The following is a 20,292-nucleotide window of genomic DNA, read 5'->3' as shown; positions in this document are numbered from 1 at the left end:
TGCTGAGATTTGACTCCTTGAAGATTATCTATGCACTGGTCGAGTTCATGTGTCGCTCAGTGTTGTAAACCACTCTCACATTCATGGCGTCTCTTGCATGCACATTTGGGTTAATTTTTCCTAATGGACAGACTTCTACCTGTTCCCCCCATTAATTTCTTTTTGCAGTGCCACATGGTATTTTGTAGATTCCAGCAGTGGAAACTGGTTGATGAGTAGTGGGTGATTTCTTTGCCCATTAGAATGAATGAACAAAAGTGTATGCAGCAGACATGAATAATGCATGCGAAGTCTGCAGAAACACTTAGGGATACCTGATGAGTTGGTCCAGTACAGAGACAACCTTAAGGAGCAAGATCTTGACATGTGGCATTGTTTAGAAGTCTATCTGATTGCTGTAATAGTCACACAAAATGCAGGAAACTACAGTATAGTTTTCACATTAGCACACAAGCACCATCCCAACCACCATCAGATGATTGTTGTAAAAACAAAAGGGAGGGGCAGTGGCCCTACAGGCTTATGCCCCTCATGGAAGGTTCCTTGATGTTGGTGAGGGGCTCTTGATTTAGGGAATTGAATCTGTGCTCCAGTTCCCCGAATTAAGCCTGAATGCCTTCCACATCCCCCCTGGGCGCTGTATAATCCTACGGGTTTAGCGCTTCCCCCTTGATTATAATAATAATAATACAGGCTTATGTTTGTCCAACCTAATTTTAAAGCTACCAAAGATTTTTCAACCATTTAACCTTACTGCCGCTTGGGTGTCTTCCTGACTATTAAGCTTGTCTTCCTGTCCACATGTGCAACTGGAGTGACCAAGGTCCCCAGGACCAAAGTGTCATAAACCAATAGCATTCAAAACTAGTAAAAAAAAAAAAAATGTAAAATTGTAGAAAAAAATCTAATGATAAGAATTCATCTTGAAATATAAACAAATTCAGGCAATTATTTTTATTGCTTATACACTTTCACAATATAACATACTTCAAACAGCCTATTTACAAATTTTGTCTTGTATTCAATGCAGGAAATAAAACTGTCATAACACTGCTTTAATCAATTGCCACTTAAAATACCTCCTTACTCTCCTGTAATCTTTAGTTTTACTTTCAGTAGTATACAGTCAAGTTGATGAACAAGACATGTGCATTACTAAACATCATTGATGAAATGTTTTGCCTGCAGTGCAGGCTTCAGTCAAATACAGAGAGGAATTACAATTCTGGAAACGGTAGAAGTGGAGAGGTAATTTGAGGACATTAACTCCTCAGTCTTAGAGGGTGGTAGAGAAAGTTTGGAAGCAGGGTGAGATAATCAGTCCTCCACCTTTATTGATAGATAACCAGTCTTAGACTTAAGCAAATGCACAAAATCAAAGATGTGCATACTGTAAAGTAAGGTGTAGCAGCTTGGAGATAAGATCACAGGCAAGTTGGGTAATACTAAACAGGTGTTAGAAAGAGAACTGTTGAAGACATCTCTTGTGTAAAGACCTGTCTAACACAGTAACACTATAAATAGTATACAATACTGACAAGCTGATGAGTAACATCTGCAAAACTAAGTATTTTTATTGACAATGTTTTGTTAGGACTGCAAGCCTCATCAGTGGATTACAGAGATGAATTACAATTCTGGAGACAGTACATGAAGTGGAGAGTTAGTCTTGACATTGTTTATCTTCCAACAAGGCTTAGAGACTGGCTACCTCAAACTACCTCTCCACTTTGTCTACTGTCTCCAGGATTGTAATTCATCTCTGTATTCAACTGACAAAACCTGAAGTACAAAACATTTCATCAACACAGATGCCTAATGTTGCAGATGTTACTCATTTGTCAGTACTGAATATCATTTATAATGTACTTGTCTGACACAGCAACACACAGTACATGTATCTTGATACAAAGGACGCCTGCAACAACTCGGTTGCTAACATCTATTTAACCTGACCCACTTCTGGACTAATCTCCAAGCCATTGCACCTCAGTTTCGAGTATACAAGTCTCTGGCCTTGTGTATTTGCTTTAGACAGAGACTGATCATTTTCCAACGATGCCGAGGGGCTGATTTCCTCAAACTACCTCCTCATTTCGTCTACTTTTACCAGACTAATTCATCTCTGTATTCCAGTGAAAATGCCTATGTCGGTGAAGCAATTTATAAATACAGTATCTCTACCGTTGCACATGCATTTACTCAGTTTAGTCTGCACTTCCTATTGTCTAAACACTTGCATTGATATTCATTCTTGTCATGTTATAATAGTAATTCTTTGGCTAAGCATGTCCATACCATTTTAGCATACTGTTACTATTTTTCTACCATAGCCACTATCAAACATGTCATCAATTACTATATCAACTCTATAAACACATTCTTTTCAACATTTGGATTAATATTTGTATATTAACTTCATGCAATCCTCTCATCAATATTTCCCATATCTTTTACCATACTGCAATTTTCTGGAAATGAAGAATTTTCCTAATTTTGATTTACTATCATAGTTTCTACATTGCCTCAATACCTGGTACAGTGGACCCTCAGTTAACGATATTTATCCGTTCCAGAGAGCTTGTCCTTAACCGATTTTATCGTTATCTGAATTAATTTTCCCCATAAGAAATAATGGAAATCCAATTAATCCGTTTCAGACATCCAAAAGTATTAAACAAAATTTTTTTACATGAAATATACATTTTCCTACACAGAAAACAATGATACATGAAGAATAAAACAAGAATAACATCACACTTACCTTTATTGAAGACATGGTGATGTATGGAAGACAGGAGGAAGGGAGAGGATGGAGTTTACAATTGTTTGGAAGGGGAATCCCACTCCATAAAGACTTCAGGTACCAAGTCCTTATCCTGGGTTACTTCCCTCCTTTGTTTTTTAATGCCACTAGGACCAGCTTGAGAGCCACTGGACTCCTGTCCTCAAATAAGTTTTCCAGAGAGGTCTGTTTCTGGCGTATGTTAGGAATTGTGTTGGGAGACACAAGATAGTCCTTCAATATGACACTAATATCAGCTCTACGGCTTATTTATCTAGCACAATTCATCTAATATGGCATAATAAACAATATTAATAACATAGAAACACGACATATACTCTAGAATGAATAAAATACGTCATTAAGTATGTCACGAGTGTTGCTGTGTTGTTGTTGGGTGTATAATGGCCACTGAAAGCATAAGCTGTACATAATGGTGGAGGGAGGCGACAGCAGAGGTGGTAAAGACGTTGGTGTTGTCAATCGCCCTACATAACTCCAACAACATTGGAAGAGGTAGGTTCGTGTTGTCCTTTTTCTATCAATTAATCGTTTGACTTACTTGCTACAGTTAATGCTACACTTTATCGCTGGCTGCCGCTGTAGCCTTTATAGACTCCTGCTGCTTTAGTATCCTACATATTGCAGAATCGCTGAAAAAGACACATTCTCCCCTCTCTCTCAGCCCTTTACCAAAGGGCTGGCTGGCACTAGATGCTTTCTTTGGGCTTATGGTGGCTTATTTAGCAATTACAAGCACTAAAAAATGGAATAATACAAAATGTATCGCATGTACGCGTGGAATCGTCCACAGTGTCCTGTAAACAATGGCACACTAGCCACACTGGAGTGGCCGGGTGGCTCAGGCCGTGTGGACACATTCTGGACAAATGTTCTTAGCTAAGTTTTTTATCGTTAGCCGAGCCAATATTTTGACTCGGAAACGTATTGGTATCCGATTTTATCGCTATCCAATGGTATCATTAACTGAAGGTCTACTGTACTAAAGAAATTCAGCCTAGCACATACACTTCAGCCATTTTCCCATAAAGTTTTACCATTCAATTTGTATGAAAGAAAATCATGACACTGAATTTTGAAAGAAAACAAAAATAAAGTGATATGGTAGCTCTAAAGCATAACAGTATGTATGTTTGGATATGCAGTAAAGCCCCACTTTTTTTTTTTCTGATCCATAACAAATATGAGACTGTAGATGAAATATGGAAAAACAGTTTGAAGTTGTGTGACTCATGTAGGATTAAAGGGGAATACATGTATTGTGGTACAATGGTCATGTTAAATAAATATCCAAGCAGCCTAAATGGAAGGTATAACTTGACATACAATATTAAAGATAAATACAGTGTATGAAGATTCTTGCAGATTCATGAAACTGACTATACAAATGACTAGATTCTGAATATTTGAGCATAAACATGTGGCAAGTTTACAGTTACATCCAAATACCCATTAAAAAGTTGGAAATTTTAGATATATTTTTTACAGCAGAATATAATGAAATAAGAGTTGTATTCGAACACACTGTCAAGTTTGTTTGAATTTATAAGAGTAGATGAAGCATGCTAAGGCCATCATGTCATGGACCCATACTCAAGACTAACACATGGTTAATAACTTGCATCTCAAACCTACCACAGGACACTCGTTTATATGCTTAAATATCTATGTGATTATCAAATTTTCCAATAGTGTTTTAGTTCTGGGATGGCTTTTCTCCACTGTCTATTAAATTATTACAGGTGCTGTATAACCCTTATGGGTTTAGCACTTCCCTATGAATTCAGTATTAAATTACTAAGATAAAAACTATCACTTAATATTTCAGTCTTGTTCATAATTAGTTTCCTTACTTCAGTATAGAAGCCTCATCATGCAACACAAAAAATACTAATTATGATAAATTATGTAATTTTTTTTTATCTTAGGTAATACTGTATTGTGACTGAATACTAAAGTGTCATTCAAAACTTGAACACATTTACACGGCATAAAGCTTCAATCACAATACTGTACTAAATTTTTGAAGTGTTTATTAATGGTGACATTGTGAAGAAACCAATTTCCCAAACAAATTTTAAACAAAATAAAGCAAAGAAATCAATAACAATAAGCTAACAGATACAAGCATTATTCAATAAAATACAATACAAGAAATATACATAGTGTACTACATGCAAAAAAAAAAAAAAAAAACATCTAGAATTACAGGAACCTCAAGTATGAAATCAGTTCAAGCTCTTCTTGACAAACTGCAAAAAATCTGGCTTCATTCATGATTGATTATTAGTACTGTATTATAACTGCTTGATTTTTTTATACAGATTTTTACTAGAAAACTCGCTCATATTTAGTAAAATAGTACAATAGTGGACACATTTCAAAAACTGCTTCCCTAATAAGCCAATTGTACTAATACATGAACACAATCATGATACAATAATAATACTATATGAAAACCCTTAATTTAATTAAACTTTTGTGACACAAACCCTTTTAATTATGATCTTTTAACTTCAAACTATAAAATTATCAAAAATATATTGAATTCAACAGAAATTAAACAGAATAAATTATAAGTATTATTACAACAATTACAATATTAACCTAACGAGTTTCATTCACTAATGTACTGTATATCTATATATATAATGACATATGTCAAAAGCATACCCCACATAGTGGGAAAAAGATCACATGATATAAGTATATATTATATACTATAGTCAGGTATGTAAATTATAATTTTTAATACTTTTAATATGACACGAGAGACTACATATTCAAATTGCACTAGCTTCTGTAAATGCATTAAAAATATCAGATCTACTCACCTCATTAGTGGTGATCTACATTTTCCATTAAAATTAAGTAGTATTGGTTACAGATGGCCAGTAGTAAGCGTGCAGTAGACGCTAAACTACTTGTCATACTTTCTCGCAGATCTACTGTGCTTTGGTCGTGGGATGCCCGACCTCTTCCTACGAGGCTTTGCAGTTGGTTGTGAGTAAACATCAGGACTATAGGTCTGGTACACTTGCCACATGTCACCATCTTGGCTCTGAAAATATAACAACATTGCACATAAACTATATAGCAACCAAGAAATTAAAATACGAGGAAGTGCTACAACAGTAGAGGTCATACAGTGCCTGAGGAATGGGAGGTAAACATATCTGATTCAAGAAAGGGTAAGATAGCTTCAATTCCTTGGAGTAAAATTCCTTCATTGGCATCAAGGCACCCATTTTTTCCTTGAAGGGTCAAACTATAATGTATGAATTTAAATTACACAAAGTTAGATTTATAAGTTTAGTTATAGTCAAACATTGCAAAACTAAAATTCTAGGAATATTATGCACAGCACTTCTAAGGTGCACAAGAATCTGGTCCTTTGCAGACAACTGCATTAAGTTCACTCTCAAATTAGTTAAAATTCTGAAATCATAATGCATTCTAAAAATATATAGAAAAATTAATTATGCACAAAAAATAGCACCAAATTTTTATAGCAAAGAACTGCTACAAATTTACAGAGCACTGAGACCAGACAGTGTTTTATGCAATAACATGATTCACATTCAAATACATACCAAAAACTTACAAAGTAAAACTAACCTTCCTCCTAATAAGTAAAAAGTATTAACACAAGCATATACCATGGACAAAAAAAAAGTAACTCAAAGATCATTCAAATGAAGATCTTTAGAAACCCTTCTTCACTAGCAAACTTCTTTAAAAACTTCAGATATATGGAAGGGAAAGTTCTAAAAGATCTATTTTTAAAATATGTTGGGCAAAGTTAGAAGATGCAGAAGTGATGTGATGTCTGCACCTAAAAAAAACATGGATAAGATATAAAAAAAATCCCAAACCTAGCTCAAAAATAACTTCTAGAGCTCGAAAATCTAATTTAAAAAAAATCTGGAAACAATAAAAATGCCTTGGTTGACTGGAGGAAAGGAACATGATAACCACATATAAGGTCCTAAAATATATATAAAAAAATGATAAAGAATATTTATTAGCACTATCAACTAGGAGAAACAACAGCCACAGTTATAAGGAAAAAAAAAAAGGCAGTTTAACAGTGGTGTCAAGAGGCTACTACTACAGTATAAAGGTTGTCTTCACAGTGTGGTAAACATTGTATTAAGTTACAGGAGAAAGAAATGCCACAACCACTGGATTCTTTAACATTATGATAGCTTCAGCACTAAAGATGGGACATAATCACAAGCATACATCTGCTACTATTGCTAAAAATAGGTATAGTACCATATATAGTAATTGCAATAAAATAATCTCTTAATATTCCTAAGACCCTTGTGGTTTTAGTGCTTAGTTAAGATAAATTATCCTGCATCAGTTAAAACCCTTCACCAACTGAGCTTCTAAAGTATACAGTGGACCCCCGGTTAACGATATTTTTTCACTCCAGAAGTATGTTCAGGTGCCAGTACTGACCGAATTTGTTCCCGTAAGGAATATTGTGAAGTAGATTAGTCCATTTCAGACCCCCAAACATACACGTACAAACGCACTTACATAATTGGTCACATTCGGAGGTGATCGTTATGCAGGGGTCCACTGTAATTGGGAACTAAGCATTCACTGAGGTCCTGGCAAATCCTTTGATTAAAAAAAAATATTGTGATGGCAAAGCTGCAGGCAAACAAGAAAAAAGTATTCAAGCAATAGGGTATGGGTGAGGAATGTATACACAATCCTCATTTTACATCGAGTAGTCTCAAAGCAGTTTACAAGGAATAATAAGAGTACCAAAAGATGCCATTCAGGGAGATACTGTACTTCCAATCTTACAAACATCTATAGTACTTACATTCAGTATAATATTTACTTTCCTGTGATTCACAATATTTCTTAATCTTGTAATTTTGTACTGTATCACCTTTCCAATTTTCAAATCCTGGTCAAAGACCAGGCTGCAGAAGTGACAATCCCCAGAAAAACTAACAAATACACATATCTAGTGACAAACATTTATTAAGAAACAAACAGTATCAAAGTTAAGATACTTCAAAAATAACTGCCTCTCATTTCATTAATACTTTTATTCACTGAAGAGATGGTAGAGTGCAAATGATAGCCCTATTAATTAGTTCTCAACTGCTTAACAATTTACCACAAAGGTCAACATTTATTCACAAACTACTGGCACCAGCATTAACGACACTCAGCAGCCCAAATCATACCACTGGTGGGGATAGAACCCGCGATCAGAGTGTCTCAAAACTCCAGACCGTCGCGGTAGCCACTGGACCAGCTAGCCACAATAAGATTCGTCCAACTAGGTATATTTCTACACCATAAGAAGGTTAGCATAGGCATCAATGTGACCACAAATGCAAGTTTTTACAGACAAATCTCCAGCTATGGTGTAGAAATATACTGTACCTAGTTGGACGAATCTTATTGTGGCTAGCTGGTCCAGTGGCTAACGTGACGGTCTGGAGTTTTGAGACTCTCTGATCGCGGGTTCTATCCCCGCCCGTAGTATGGTTTGTTTGCAATCGTGTCATTACGATTTCGTGAGTCATGTACTCAGCAGCCCGCCAAACCACCGACCGGAACTAATCATTATTTGGTATGCTCACAGTAAGATTGAAATTTATTTTACCAAATTGAAGATGCAGTGGAGGTAGTAGTAAGGTACTACAACCACTGAAAACGTAATCTTTTAAGCTAAATAATGAACACAAAACATCAAAACTCTACTCTAGCTACCAATAGATAATTACTCTCAAACACACAAAATAATGTATGCACAGTTTTAAGGTGCAATTAGTGCCTGCTTACATTTATCATTAAGCAGTGGAAGATAGGTAGTGTGAGTGTGAGAGAAAAATATTCATCACTCATTCTACAGTCGACTTACTGAAAGTACCTACATAAACGTAATTCAATAACCTTCCAAACCACGTTTGCACCCATCCATCGGTGCAGTCACCTACCATATATTACAGTGTGCTATGTGGCATCTACACCTAACAAATAACATACAACAGAATATATTTTGGAATTAAAAAATTATGAACCATAAAGGCTGGAAACCCTGAAAATGCCCTCATACGAGCAGAAGAGGTTCAATACCCCACTAACAAATTACAAAAGGATAAGAAAAATTAAATTGGAGATTTTTTTTTTTGAATCAGCAACAGACAAAACAAAAAGCTAGTTTTAAATTGTGAAAAAAGAAGTGCAAAAAAGTACTTCTTTACAGAGTGATAAATGACTGGAATGATATGCAAAAGGAAATACATGTAGTGCATCCAGCAACTACTGGAAACATCAAAATTGTGTATCCAGCAACTACTGGAAACATCAAAACTGTGTGATCAGTTACAATACAATAGTTAAAGCTGATGGGACATCACAAGTGTAGCTCTACTCTAATAACTATACAGACAATAACACCTATTACACACACAAGAAAACCCATTTGGTTGATATATGTCACAGTGGTTAATTAGTGATTATAAGAGAGAGAAACATATTGTAAGAGAAATGGACAACGTACCAAACAGCACCATATCTAGTGGTCTTGATGAATGAGTAAAGCCTGAAGCTTGTGAAAGATTACTCCCATTTCATGTGATGAGTTTTACTGTGTGCATAGGTCAATTAAAAAAAAAAAAGCATATACAAAAGCCTATAGTGGAGGTAGTAGTAAGGTACTACAACCACTGAAAACTTAATCTTTTAGGCTAAATAATGAACACAAAACATCAGAACTCTACTCTAGCTACAAATAGATAATTACTCTCAAACACACAAAATAATGTATCACAGTTTTCCTTAAAAATACCATTTGATTTTTTAAACCTTTTTAACTTCAAAGCCCCTTATCAGATTATCCTTTACTCTTGCACAAAATCTGATTACTGCAAATCTTAACACGAAAACAGCTTTCATGACAACAGAAAATTTTGAGTCAAAATACTTTATACATTAAACATGACAAACTGATTCCTTATTTTTTTTTAAATTTGGCAGCAGTCTCCCACCAAGACAGGGTGTCCCAATGCTTTTTAACATATCCCATTACTGAAATCTCATATAAAGAAAATAAACAAGATAGATAACGCACATAAGTAGAATAAATATTTCACATATGAGGTGAATGGGCTTTACATGTTTGGCATGAACTAATGAATGAAGCATTTAAATACAGCACTTGGCATTGGATCTATTTTAACTATCTGCCTACTGCAGATTTCGGTGATCTAATGCAGAAAAACTTTTTTTAAAAAGAGTTAAAAAAGCTGAAATTTCTTTGGGCATTCACCAAATGATAAAACTAATGGTGTCCACACTGCACTTCTTTGCTGCAAAAGGCTAGCTACATCAACAAAGAATGTCACAATAAATACATTTCTTTTAATTTTATACAGTACTGTACATAAAACTTGATTTCCATGATACAAATATAAAATCAAAATTCATTTACTGTGTACACACACAAATGGTAGCACTGCCTAACTACTGATTTAATTTGAGCTTCATATTTACTATTCCAGCTGTGCTATACAATATGATTACCACAGTATAACTATTTGTCTCTCAGCTATATCTATTAAGAAATATATGTAGGAGAACTCTTTACATAATTTATTTATATCCTTCCACTGGTAATATTGTAATCCATTTCGTATCTATGAAATAATGTCTTAGAATGTCATATTTTACATTCTTTTACAATCATCCCTTCAAATTTGGGGGAAGAGGGGATACAGGGGGTTCCACTACTAAGAGTTCTTCAAAACTAAAACCCATGAATACAAAATTGTGTCTGCATAATTTTTTTTTTTCTGATATAGGTTCCTTTTATTTTAGATACCATATCTCTATATATCCTGTATCAATATTCAGCCATTAACTACAAACTGCAGGAAACCTTAGTTTACAATTTTGGGAATATATGCTAAGTCTGAAAAAAATTGGTGCCACCAAGAAAAGCCCATGGATAAGCAAAACTATTTATGGGTTGTTTATCAGTTAAAGCATTAGATAATCAAAACCCACAAATGCAAAAGCCTGCATATTTGTAAGGATGACTGTAATCTAGTCACATCTGTTTATGTTCCCCATGCAATGCATTCATCTCTGACCAAAGAATTTTAGCAATAATTAAATTTTGACTAAAAAATGAAGTCCAAGAACAAGTGATGTCTCAGGGTGATGAGAGGAAGAGAAAACAACAAATACACTAGTAAGAGATCATGTTATTAGTCTATTACTGTAATCATGGCAACCTGTTAAACCATGGAAAAGGTAGCATTCCTTGGATCAAGAGCCCTTATCCATACGAGGGCATCCCCCATGACAGATCCAGTAACAGTTAAGTGTAATTAAGCCAAGTGATGGAATCTGGTAATTATTTAGCTTTTCTCAATAGTTTTATCAAACTATTTTTTATACTCTACATTTGTTTTATGTAAGTTTGGTGAACTCATGCTTTTCTTTTTTTGGTACAATTTAGTAAAAATTTAATTTTTAAATAATTTTTGTATTAATTATAATATAATAAAATAATAATACTTTATTTCAGCATGACACAATGTTTGTACAAAGGTGAATGACATTTAAGCATACATACTGGAAGCCCCTTAACCCTTTGACTGTTTTGGTTGTATATATACGTCTTACGAGGTACCGTGTTTGACGTATGTATACTCATAAATTCTAGCGGCTTCAAATCAAGCAGGAGAAAGCTGGTAGGCCCACATGTGAGAGAATGGGTCTGTGTGGTCAGTGTGCACCATATAAAAAAAATCCTGGAGCACGCAGTGCATAATGAGAAAAACAAAAACGCCGACCGTTTTTTTTTAATTAAAATGCCAACTTTGTGGTCTATTTTCATATAGTATTTATGGTTGTATTCTCGTTTTCTTGGTCTCATTTGATAGAATGGAAAACATATTATAGAAATAGAGGTGATTTTCATTGGTTTTACTATAAAAAGAACCTAGAAATGGAGCTCAAAGTAAGGGAAATGTTTGATTTTTGCCGATGTTCAAAAGTAAACAAATGATGTCATTGTCCAATAAAAGTCCAACTAGCCATTCTAATATGCAGTCATGAATGGGTTGACATTATTTGTACAATTATTACAGTACGTATTGCAGTAGTCTGCATAACAGTAAATCTTCTATTTTTTGTTTGAATAAAAATTCAAAATAAAAAGCAAGAGTAATATCAGAGGGGCCTGGAGACATGACTGATAAACAAAGAAAATGTTATTTTAGAGCCAGGAATGTCTGTATTGTTCATTCTGGACCTTATTTTGAAATTGGCCAAATTGCAAATTTCTGACCACGTTATTGGGTAGTTGAAATTAGTAAGTACTCAATCGATAGAAAAAATGGAGTTCTAAAGAAATAGGTATGAGTTTGGTCGACTGGAACAATGGAATTAGCCAAAAATAGGGCTCAAAGTGGGCGAAATCGCCAATTTGTAAATATTGCCGAGGTCGCTAACTTCGCGAGAGCGTAATTCTGTCAGTTTTCCATCAAATTTCGTTTTTTTGGTGTCATTACAATCGGGAAACGATTCTCTATCATTTCATAAGAATTTTTTTTTTTTTTTTTAAATTTTGTGACACCAGGAGACACCTCAGGATTGGGGGTTGCAACAGTCAAGGGGTTAAAATGCAGAGCATTTCAGGCAAACTTAAGACTAATAAGGCAATAACAATATGAGTAATTTTATATATAGTCACTTGGGTGAGTGTAACCATAAATTTAGGAGTTACAATGAATAAGAGAGAAATGAGGATTAATTTTCTATGAAATAGTTTTTTTTTTTCTTGTTAGCGTGTTTTGTGCATGTGTAGTGGACTCTTGCAACATTTAAGTCATGAAATGTGCACTGCTGTTATTTCTAAGTGATAATGATTACATTTCTCTCATTTTTTTGTATCAATGCACTTATCTGTTATACGTTTGTTTTGTGTATATGTAGTAGATTCATAATTTTTGGATAAAACCTAGTCAAGAATATGGATTTTATTTTCTGACAGAGCAGCAGCACTACATTTACATGTTGAATTTCTAGAAATACTGTATATTTTTCTAGTGATTCGGTTGTAATTCTATGCACAAAAGTGATCCGTCAATCTCACTAATAGGACATACCTTCTTTGGAGAAAAAATGATTATCTATAACTTACATTATCAATCCAAACCCATGCAGCTTTTAGATAGGATCATATGATTAAATTGGAATCAACAACCACAAACTACAGTATCTCAAACCAACCATTACACAACAACCAACTGGTGAGACCATAGCAAACTAAGCAATCATCACACAACAAATGTAAGCTGGCAGGACCATAACACATTAGTTTTACACGACATACACGACCCTTATTCAAAGCTTTAAACTTACTAAACATACAAGCCATTCAGATATTCTACTGTTCATTATACAGTACGTGTCATAACTATGCATACAGAAAAGTAGACTGCTCAACATAACCTATTGTTTTAAATATATAATAGTGGGATATATACAGTGAACCCTAAATATAATGGACCCCAAAACAGCAGACTCTAAAATAAAGGACAAAATCCACTGGGTAAATTGTGCCTTTAACACCTTTATTTTCAATGCTTATTGCAACATATCTATAAACTGCATATACGGTACTATATTAGGCATACAGAAGAGTACTTCAGTGTGTTTTATTGCCATTTTTTTTTTTAACATTATTCTGATTTAACCCTTGAGGCCATGGTCCCTCACATAGTTCTATGTCATGAGCTCAGCTCACTCAGATAAGTTGTGAACAGTAAATTTTGGTCTAGATATAAGAAAATGGGTCTGCATGGTGAGTGTGCATAGAATAAAAATAACTCCTGCCCCATGCATGTGCATGATGGGAAAAGCAAAACTCCGACCATGTGTTTAGTTTAAAATGGCGGCTTAGAATTGTTTTCTAGGATAAATTTAATAGTTTTATTGGCTGTTTCTTGGTATCAATTGATACAATGGAAGACATACTGCTGAAACAGAGATGATTTTGATTGGTTTCAGGACTGACAGTAGCTTCAAGCTGGGCTCAAATTAGTGTAAATATTTGATTTTTGCCAATTTTCCTGAGGACAGGTAAGGAGCCCCCCTTACATCCCCAGTTTGTTTTATGGGTTCTTAATAGGTCTGATTCAATTATTTAGACTCCACAAGCCATGATCAAATATTCCTGGTTATATTTTATTATCTGGAAAATAGAGTAATTCTTCTACTTTTTTGTGATTATGAATTCAAAATGGAAGGCAAATGTAATATAGAAGGCTGAGGACATAATAAATAAAAAGAAGAAATGTTTCAGTGTCAGGAATGCCTACAATGTTTATTTTGCTCTCTATTTTTAAATTAATATTTTTTAATTTTGTGTAAAATTGGCCAAATTACTGACTTCTGTGCACTTCGAAGAGTAGTTATAGCTGAATGGGTGGTTTCTTGTGCTCAGTCAACAGAACAGGCATACTAGTGAAATAGCTAAGAATTTGGTTAACCCTTTGAGGGTCGACAGGCCCTCTCCGAAACTCGTTCTCAGGGTCGGCCAAATTTAAAAAAAAAAAAAATTATTTTCTCTTATGAAAAGATAGAGAATCTTTTCCCGATCATAAAGACACCAAAAGTTTGAAATTTGATAGAAAACTTACGGAATTATGCTCTCGCAAAGTTAGCGGTCTCGGCGATGTTTACGCATCGGCGATTTTGCCCACTTTGAGCCCCATTTTCGGCCAATTTCACTGTACTAGTCGACAAAAAACATGAATATTTCGCTAGAACTCCATTTTTTCTATCGAATGGGTGCAAGAAACCACTCATTTATGAAATCCAACTATCCAGTACAGTGGTCAGAATTTAGCAATTTTGCCAATTTCACACAAATTTCAAAAGATGCCAATTTCCGAATAGGGTCCAGAATAAACAAGAAAGACATTCCTGGCACTAAAATGACATTTCCTTTAGTCATTAGTCATGTCTCAAGGCCCCTCTTATATTCTTTTGCTTTCCACTTTGAATTTTTATTTTCACAAAAAATATAAGATTTACTGTTATGCAGACTACTGCATTAGTGTAAAAAATGGTATAAATATTATTGGTGCACTTGTGAAAGAATATTAGACTCACCAGTTGACGTGTATTGCACGCTTGGCACGATTTGTTTACTTTTGAAGTTTGGTAAAAATCGAACATTTCTGCTACTTTGAGCTCAATTTCAAGGCACCTTTCTTTGTAAAACCAGTCAAAATCATCTCAATTTCTGTAATATGTCTTCCATTCTATAAAATGAGACCAAGAAAACTAGAATACAACAATAAATACCATACGAAAATACACTGCAAAGTCGCCGATTTATTCAAAAAAAATGGTCAAAGTTTTTTTTTTCTTATTATGCACTGTGTGCTGCAGGATTTTTTTTAGACTGTGCACACTGACCACATAGACCCATTCTTTCATATGAAGGCCTACCAGCTTTCTCCCACTAGATTTGAGGCCGCTAGAATTTATGAGTACTAGTACGTCAAAAACCCCTACGCGTAAGACGTACTAGTACGACGAAAACCCTCAAAGGGTTAAATGGAGCAATGGAATCGACTTAAAACAGAACTCAAAGTTGGTAAAATTGCTGATGTGTAAATTGTGCCCAGACTACTAACTTTGCACCTGCATAATTCCCTAAATTTTCCATCAAATTTTGTACTTTTGGTGTTATTACCTCCAGAAAAAGTTTCTCTACCATTTAAGATTTTTTTTTTTAAGTAAAACACTGAGAGCAGTATTAATTTTGCAAATGGTCCAAGTCAGATCAAAACATTGTCGCAAGCTCCTCTCTCCTATTTGCGGGTTATTTGTGTAACATTAATTTCGGTGGTTTACACAATGAAAGGATTGGCAAACACTCAGACATTTTTTCCCCCTATTAGTTCAATTTGTTTCTTACCTAAACTAGTATTTCATATGATTATCCTTACTCTTGATGCACTTCTCAAGTCTCCTAGGTACTAATAAGGCTAACTTATGGAGGACAGAAACAAATACCCTCCTACACCTGCTTAATAGCACTCGAGAATTTGAGGTTCGAAGGCACATTCACACCATGAAGTTTACACTTAACAGGTTTCCAAATGTTCTCTACTGGATTTAAGTTCAGTAACTTTCCAGGTCAGTCATTAAAGTATGGAAAAAAAATCACAATATTTTAATCAATTCTTTATGTCTTTGTTAATATGGCAAGGGGCACCATCTTCCATACAAAAGCTGCCCTGTCACTTCTCTAATCTGTCAAGTAAATAATCTGCCAAAGGTGTACTTATGGGCATGAATATTTATGGCACCAATTGTACATCTGTAAGACTTCATTTTTTATTATTTTTTTTAACACACTGGCCGATTCCCACCAAGGCAGGGCGGCCCGAAAAAAGAAAAACTTTCACCATCATTCACTCCATCACTGTCTTGCCAGAAGGGTGCTTTACACTACAGTTTTTAAACTGCAACATTAACACCCGTCCTTCAGAGTGCAGGCACTGTACTTCCCATCTCCAGGACTCAAGTCCGGCCTGCCAGTTTCCCTGAATCCCTTCATAAATGTTACTTTGCTCACACTCCAACAGCACGTCAAGTATTAAAAACCATTTGTCTCCATTCACTCCTATCAAAAACGCTCACGCATGCCTGCTGGAAGTCCAAGCCCCTCGTACACAAAACCTCCTTTACCCCCTCCCTCCAACCTTTCCTAGGCCGACCCCTACCCCGCCTTCCTTCCACTACAGACTGATACACTCTTGAAGTCATTCTGTTTCGCTCCATTCTCTTTACATGCCCGAACCACCTCAACAACCCTTCCTCAGCCCTCTGGACAACAGTTTTGGTAATCCTGCACCTCCTCCTAACTTCCAAGACTTCATCTGTATTCCTAATTCAGTCTTTAGAATTTTTCTAGAGCTGAAACAGAACTATGGACATCACAAATAAATACAGGTCTCCCTCCACATTCATGAGGGCCAGGGGATCAAGAACCTCGCGAATGTTGAAAAATCGCAAAAGTTTGGTGTACATATACAGTGGAACCTTGACTTACGAGTTTAATCCATTCCATGACCTAGCTCGTAACTCAATTTGCTCATATATCAAATTAATTTTCCTCATTTAAATTAATTGAAATGCCATTAATCCGTCCCAGCGGCAGGACAAAATATTTCAATATAACAACTCAAAGGCTTATTTATCTATCACAATTCATCTAATATGACAAACAATATAATTAACAGAGGAAACATGATATATACTCTAGAATGAATAAAATAAGCCATAATATGACGAGTGATGATACAATTTGTTTTGAAGAATTGAGACACTTGTGCAACACATGGGAATCTTTATTGAAGAAACGTTTCGCCACACAGTGGCTTCATCAGTCCAATACAAAGTAGAAATGGGTAAGGAGAGGAGGAGTTCGAGGTAATCAGTCCTTCAACCTGGAATAGATGTGTTCAGTCCATCACTCTTGTAGGAAGTGCAGCATAGGGCCAGAGAGGTGGCTTATATACGGCAGTCAGATGAGTTGAAGCAGGAGGAGGTGGGATCACAGTGGGACCTGCCACTTGTGTAAGTAGGTCGTCGTCCGAAGGTTGGGCAAGCGTTGAAATCTTTGTACCAAGATCCCATGATGTTGCAGTGCCCGAACCACTTACACCAACTCAGTGCACTGTTTACCTCAGTGTGGAAATATTTCTCTCATGCTTTGCTTACATTTTTTACAGTCATTTGGCCAAATTTCGTTTTTCTAAGCATGGGTCCTAAGAAAGTAAATGTAAAGGACAGTGCTGAGAAGAAAAACAGGATGATTTCCATGGAATTAAAGCATGAAATCATAGATAAACAAGAGAAGTGAGCAGGTTTTGGGTTGAGGGGGAAGCGGGGGAGCTGGCTCATAACTCAGAACAAAAAATCGGCCGAGCGATGGCTCGAATCTCAAAAAACTCACACATTGGGACACTCATAAGTCAAGGTTCCAGTGTATATTGTAAGGAAATATAATAATAGCATTTACTTAGCCTAACAATACTGCTACCTTAACCTATTGAACCATGAACAATCACAAAACATATGAAAACATCGTAAAATATTATGCTAATGCCAGCCCTTCGGTAAAGAAGGTGAGAAAGACCATAGAATTCAAGAAAGAACTTTTAGCAGAGTACCAAAGTGGAGGAGGGAAAAGAGGGGAGAATGTGTCTTCTTCAGTGATTCAGTAATTCTATGATGTGTACGATACTAAAGCAGCACAAGTCGATAAAGGCTATAGCGCCAGCCAGTGAAAGTGTAGCATTAACAGTGTAGCAAGTAAGTTAAAAGATTAATCAACGGAAAAAGGACAGCACAAACCTAACTCCTCCAATGTTGTTGGAATTATATAGGGCAACTGACAACACCACCATTTCTGCTGCTGTCTCCAACACCAATATGTAAGGCTTATGCTCTCAGTGGCCCTTATACACCCAACAACACAACACTCGTGACATACTTAATGACATATTTTATTCATTCTGGAGTATATGTCATGTTTTTATGTTATTAATATTATTTATTATGTCATATTAGATGAACTGTGATAGATAAATAAGCCGTAGAGTTGATATTAGTGTCATATTGAAGGACTATCTTGTCTTATTTCCAAACAAACTGTGCCACTACCACAATTCCTAACATATGTAATGACATATTTTAAATATGACTGGGCGGCTGGTCATTTGCGAATGTTCGAAGCCCATGAAAGTGGAACTCACGAATGTGGAGGGAGACTTGTACCTCTTTAATATTCCTATCCACATGACTAAACCTGTATAGACACTGCAAATTAAGAGGAAAACATTTAGAATGGGTTACTACTACCAGAAAATATCAAAAGCTGTACAATATTAAAAAAAATAGAAAATCTAAAAATTTTTTTTTTTTTTTTAACAAGTCAGCCGTCTCCCACCGAGGCAGGGTGACCCAAAAAAAGAAAGAAAATCCCCAAAAAGAAAATACTTTCATCATCATTCAACACTTTCACCACACTCGCACATTATCACTGTTTTTGCAGAGGTGCTCAGAATACAACAGTCTAGAAGCATACACATATAAAGATACACAACATATCCCTCCAAACTGCCAATATCCCAAACCCCTCCTTTAAAGTGCAGGCATTGTACTTCCCATTTCCAGGACTCAAGTTCGACTATATGAAAATAACCGGTTTCCCTGAATCCCTTCACTAAATATTACCCTGCTCACACTCCAACAGATCGTCAGGTCCCAAGTACCATTCGTCTCCATTCACTCCTATCTAACACGCTCACGCACGCTTGCTGGAAGTCCAAGCCCCTTGCCCACAAAACCTCCTTTACCCCCTCTCTCCAACCCTTTCGAGGACGACCCCTACCCTGCCTTCCTTCCCCTATAGATTTATATGCTTTCCATGTCATTCTACTTTGATCCATTCTCTCTAAATGACCAAACCACCTCAACAACCCCTCTTCTGCCCTCTGACTAATACTTTTATTAACTCCACACCTTCTCCTAATTTCCACACTCCGAATTTTCTGCATAATATTTACACCACACATTGCCCTTAAACAGGACATCACTGCCTCCAACCGTCTCCTCGCTGCTGCATTTACCACCCAAGCTTCACACCCATATAAGAGTGTTGGTACTACTATACTTTCATACATTCCCTTCTTTGCCTCCATAGATAACGTTTTTTGACTCCACATATACCTCAATGCGCCACTCACCTTTTTTCCCTCATCAATTCTATGATTAACCTCATCCTTCATAAATCCATCCGCCGACATGTCAACTCCCAAGTATCTGAAAACATTCACTTCTTCCATACTCCTCCTCCCCAATTTGATATCCAATTTTTCTTTATCTAAATCATTTGACACCCTCATCACCTTACTCTTTTCTATGTTCACTTTCAACTTTCTACCTTTACACACATTCCCAAACTCATCCACTAACCTTTGCAATTTTTCTTTAGAATCTCCCATAAGCACAGTATCATCAGCAAAAAGTAACTGTGTCAATTCCCATTTTGAATTTGATTCCCCATAATTTAATCCCACCCCTCTCCCAAACACCCTAGCATTTACTTCCTTTACAACCCCATCTATAAATATATTAAACAACCATGGTGACATTACACATCCCTGTCTAAGACCTACTTTTACCGGGAAGTAGTCTCCCTCTCTTCTACACACCCTAACCTGAGCCTCACTATCCTCATAAAAACTCTTTACAGCATTTAATAACTTACCACCTATTCCACATACTTGCAACATCTGCCACATTGCTCCTCTATCCACTCTATCATATGCCTTTTCTAAATCCATAAATGCAATAAAAACTTCCCTATCTTTATCTAAATACTGTTCACATATATGCTTCAATGTAAA

The 20,292-nt window shown here is 35.8% G+C and overlaps 1 protein-coding gene across 2 annotated transcripts in view; it reads right to left on the bottom strand.

The window, feature by feature from the left end:
• Klp64D (kinesin-like protein 64D) overlaps window positions 1-20,292 on the bottom strand; it is a 73,115-nt gene that overhangs the window by 5,733 nt on the left and 47,090 nt on the right. The window contains exon 13 of one of the 2 annotated variants that reach the window (XR_008409425.2): window positions 5,641-5,867. Coding sequence is in view for 1 of the 2 variants with exons in the window: in XM_053799308.2 (XP_053655283.1) it covers window positions 5,727-5,867 (141 nt within the window). In the remaining variant the exon portion in view is untranslated. Of the gene's footprint in view, window positions 1-1,238; window positions 5,868-20,292 lie in introns of those variants that run through there. The other variant, XM_053799308.2, reaches the window with a different exon arrangement.

The sequence above is a fragment of the Cherax quadricarinatus genome, chromosome 84, assembly GCF_038502225.1.
Source record: "Cherax quadricarinatus isolate ZL_2023a chromosome 84, ASM3850222v1, whole genome shotgun sequence".
Lineage (NCBI taxonomy): Eukaryota > Metazoa > Arthropoda > Malacostraca > Decapoda > Parastacidae > Cherax > Cherax quadricarinatus.
This window is presented reverse-complemented; position numbering and strand designations above follow the sequence as displayed.